We start from the raw sequence: 4,018 nt of genomic DNA on the forward strand, positions 1-4,018 counted from the left end.
ACTTTCTGGCAGAGGGCAGCAGATTTTCCTCAAGAATTTGATGATATTTTGCCCCATCCATTTTTCAATCTATCTTGACAAGTGCTCCAGTCCCTGCTGCAGAGAAACACCCCATAACAGAATATTACCACCTCCATGCTTTACTGTAGGAGTGCTGTTATTTGGATGGTGAGCTGTATTGGATTAAAGTAACCGTATTGGATTTCGTGTTGTGGCCAAATAATTAATTTTTTGTCTCATCTGCCTCAGAATCTTCAAGGTGCGTTTTGGCAAAGCTCAGTTTTGAATTTTTGTTTTTTGTATCCATCTCCTGACTTGTGCCTGTCCACAACTTTATCCTGGAGATCTTTTGACAGCTTTGCCACCCATAGTTGATTGTTTGCTTCATTTGTGCTACCAAGGACTGAAATGCTCCAGGAAAGCTCTTTTCATGCTGAGCTAATCGAAATGACCACAGCTGATGATTAGCTATACCTGATTGAGTTTAAAAGTCATTTTTAGGAGGGGGTGATCCTTTTTCCATTTTTTTTTTTCACATCAAATGATTGAAACTCAATCGTCAAAACATTCAGTAATTTATATTGCTATAATTTAAATATAATTTTGTGAGTTAGTATAATTCTGGGTTTATACCTCGTCATTGTATTGAGAGATAAATTATATTTGTAAAATTGGTTTCTTTGTGTGATCAGGAGTTCCCGAGCATATCTAAACTGGATACTGGTTCATATTTTTGTGAGGCCAGTAATGGAGAAGGCGCTGCTCAGCATGGAGATGCAGTGCACATGGAAGTCTGTAAGTTACATTGTTATTGCTTTCAAATAATTACTGCACATTTACACACTAAGTGGCAGTTACAGGACTACCATAGTCGCCAGAGGATGCACTCTCAATTTATTATCAACATATTATCAAATAAAATGTTATTTTTCATACTAGTCAGTTCACTTCAGTTGTCACTGCACTACAGGATTTTACATAGCTACTTCCACATTCTTACATTTGATCAGATCTACCTCCTCAATTTTTTAATACAATGCAAGCAAACAAATATAAATCTTTAGCATATATGGGGCTGGTTGCATAAACATAGCCATTAACCTAAGTATATTTGCATTTTAGAAGAATATAATGCCATAAAATATTTTTTATAAATGAATACATTGTTAAAGATGTTCAAAAACATTTTCTAAACATGGTGCAGGAAGTAAAGAAAGAGATATTTAAAAGAAACAATACAGCAACAGGAGGACAACTAACCATTATAAATGAAAAGTACAACAGAAAGGTATAGAAGTGTATGGAGAGGAATCACACACGTTTTGGGGAATCCTTGAAGTCAGTGAGAGCAGGCCAGTCCATTAACCCTAACAAAAGAAGAAACATCACTTCCTATTGCCATTATCCCAGCTCTGCTTGGACAATCTTGTGAGTAGAGTGTTGTTTTTCTGACCGTTTTTTCTGTTTAGTGTTCTGTAGCCAAGAAAGCTGTTTTAGTACCTCTGATTTAGATAGACATCACTGTTTGGTTTGCCTATAGCTCATTACAAAATTACAACAAACTATGTGTTTTAATCTCTCTCTAACATAGATACTTTTGGGCTAACTTTGATTTTGCTGTATAGATGATGAGGACAACAGCCAAGCACCAGCTGTGAGTGGCAACTTGAGCACTGAGACCCAGAATGTCCCAAGCAAGATCACCATGAACCACATGCTGGAAAAACAGTATGGTATATTCATGTTGCAAGAGGTGAAACTAAAACTAGAGATACAAAAACTAGAATTAGAAATAACCAAGTTAAAGTTAGAGGTTCAAAAACTTGGACAATAACCTTAAAGTCTGTGTAAAGCAATATTAGATGTGTTCTGAGTTTGTCACACCACAGAAAAAAAATGTGTTATTAACCACCCAGCCAAATTTGAAGAAAAAAAGCCAATAAAATGTTAACAAAATCTTGAAAAAATAAGCAGTATTCTCTGCTTTCAAACACTGCTGCTGTTTGCGCTGAAACCACGCCCACTCGCGGGAAAGCTGCCATCTCTCTCAACTGTCAAATACCGCTACAATATGAATGGATGCTCCCTCTAGCAGTTTATTTGGATTTACACAGCCATATATGTATTTATGTGACGAAGGTATAGCTATCTAGCAAACTGTAGGCTGTAGTAACTAACAGTAATGACAGTAACCCGCAATTGAGGGGAACTATGACGTCACTTTGTAGGCCAATCGGCTGTTAGCATCACACTGGTTCTGTCACGGTTATGTTCTGTTCATGGACTTTGAGTTTGTTTTCATTCATCCCACGTGTTCCTTTGACCTACTTTCTGTTTCCCCCTTGATTATGTTAGATAGGTTCACCTGTGTCTAGTTAATTAAGTAATTTAGTCCCTCTCTTGTTTGTGTATTTAAGTTCCTTCCTCAGTTCCTTTGGTTGTTGGTTATTGTTGAATGTTATCCTGTGTGTTAGAACCTATTCATCTTGTGGATTACCATTAAAAGGATTTGTTTATGTGATCTTCGTTATCATCTTCCTAGCAGCAGCATGACAGGTTCCTTCGACAAAAAAACAATAGGATTTTCCCATAGTTTTTTGGATTATCGTAAAAAATAAGCTCTGTGCTCAACAATAGTTCATGATACTTAGACATTTTGTCCATCAAGATAATCTTCACAAAATAATATAACTTTTTTATGAATTTTGAAGCCTAAATACTAGCGCCAGAACTAAAAAGCTAAACTTAGGATATAAACAAACCACACCACGGTCGCTCGCCTTCAACGTCACCACCACCATGCTTCCGACAACTTTTTCAAATTTATTTTTAGAAACATGTTCAAACATGATTTACTCTGTGGATGAATTTTAATCCACTTTACATGAACCTTTTCATATAAAAACTGGTATAAATACAAAACTAGTGCCAAACTAAAACTGAAATTAAACATTAATAATAAATAGTAAGTAGTGAATAAATGAAATAATCATAACTAAAGCACATATGAAAGCACTTATTTTTGTAAATTTCGAAATAAGGTGCATTAAAAGTCAATAAATTGATTAATATGAATATTTTAATTAAAAACGTGTCTCCACATAGTATTCAATAAAATTCTAGTGCATTTAATCTATTAAATAACAGCAGAGTGAGCAGGTTTTTGGATTAACATTTATTTTAGTTAATAAAGTACCACATTTCAGCTATCATTTTGTTAGGGTGTTTACACAAAATGATATTTTATCCTTGTTTCTAGAAAATCCTCAATCTTTCTGCTTTCTAACAGCTTCATGTGGTCATAAACATTTAATTTTAGTGTGGCTGTGCATTATGCATCATAATTAATTTCACTGAGAATATTTACTTATTTTAGCATATTTTATTTTAGATGAACTAGAAACAATGTTTAATTTATAATGTTTTATTTTGAAATGTAAGTCAATAACAATTGGCTGGAGCCAGAGCCAATGGTGAAAGTCTTTGCGCGAGGAGACCCCGCCCCATTTTGGAGGTTCTGCCCACTTCTGGAGTTCACGCCCCATTTTGGAGATCTCCGGTCTGCAGTTATATCTTCTTGAACCATGCAGGGAATGGGGGGAGATGATTTTGCTGGAAATGCAGAAATAAGCCGTAATTTTGTTTTATTTGTAACTCTTAGGTAGATACATTTATAATTTCTATTACATTACTACTACTACTGTTACTACTAATAAAACAGATCTCTGGTGAAAGACGAGTGAGGATTTTGGATATGGTAAGATTAAACTTATTTTAGTAAATAAAGTACCACATTTCAGCTATCATTTTGTTAGGGTGTTTACACAAAATGATATTTTATCCTTGTTTCTAGAAAATCCTCAATCTTTCTGCTTTCTAACAGCTTCATGTGGCCGTAAACATTGAATTTTAACGTGGCTTTAAGCACTATGCATCGTTAAGGTTTCACTTTCACCGTGACTAAGCAGGTAAATGTGGTGTTTACATGGAATAATCATATGAGTTTACCTTATGGTAC

At 34.9% G+C, this 4,018-nt stretch overlaps 1 protein-coding gene across 1 annotated transcript in view; it reads left to right on the forward strand.

Annotated features, from left to right (window-relative positions):
• The window catches only part of LOC107722769 (junctional adhesion molecule A-like), a 5,683-nt gene extending 3,781 nt beyond the window's left edge, over positions 1-1,902 (forward strand). The window contains exons 6-7 of the mRNA XM_016531236.1: positions 693-795; positions 1,626-1,902. Of these exons, the coding sequence (XP_016386722.1) occupies positions 693-795; positions 1,626-1,834 (312 nt within the window). The 3' untranslated portion in view covers positions 1,835-1,902. The remainder of the gene's footprint in view (positions 1-692; positions 796-1,625) is intronic.
• The last annotated feature ends 2,116 nt before the right edge of the window (positions 1,903-4,018 follow it).

The sequence above is a fragment of the Sinocyclocheilus rhinocerous genome, unplaced genomic scaffold, assembly GCF_001515625.1.
Source record: "Sinocyclocheilus rhinocerous isolate Xijiao unplaced genomic scaffold, SAMN03320098_v1.1 scaffold544, whole genome shotgun sequence".
Classification (NCBI taxonomy): Eukaryota; Metazoa; Chordata; class Actinopteri; order Cypriniformes; family Cyprinidae; genus Sinocyclocheilus; species Sinocyclocheilus rhinocerous.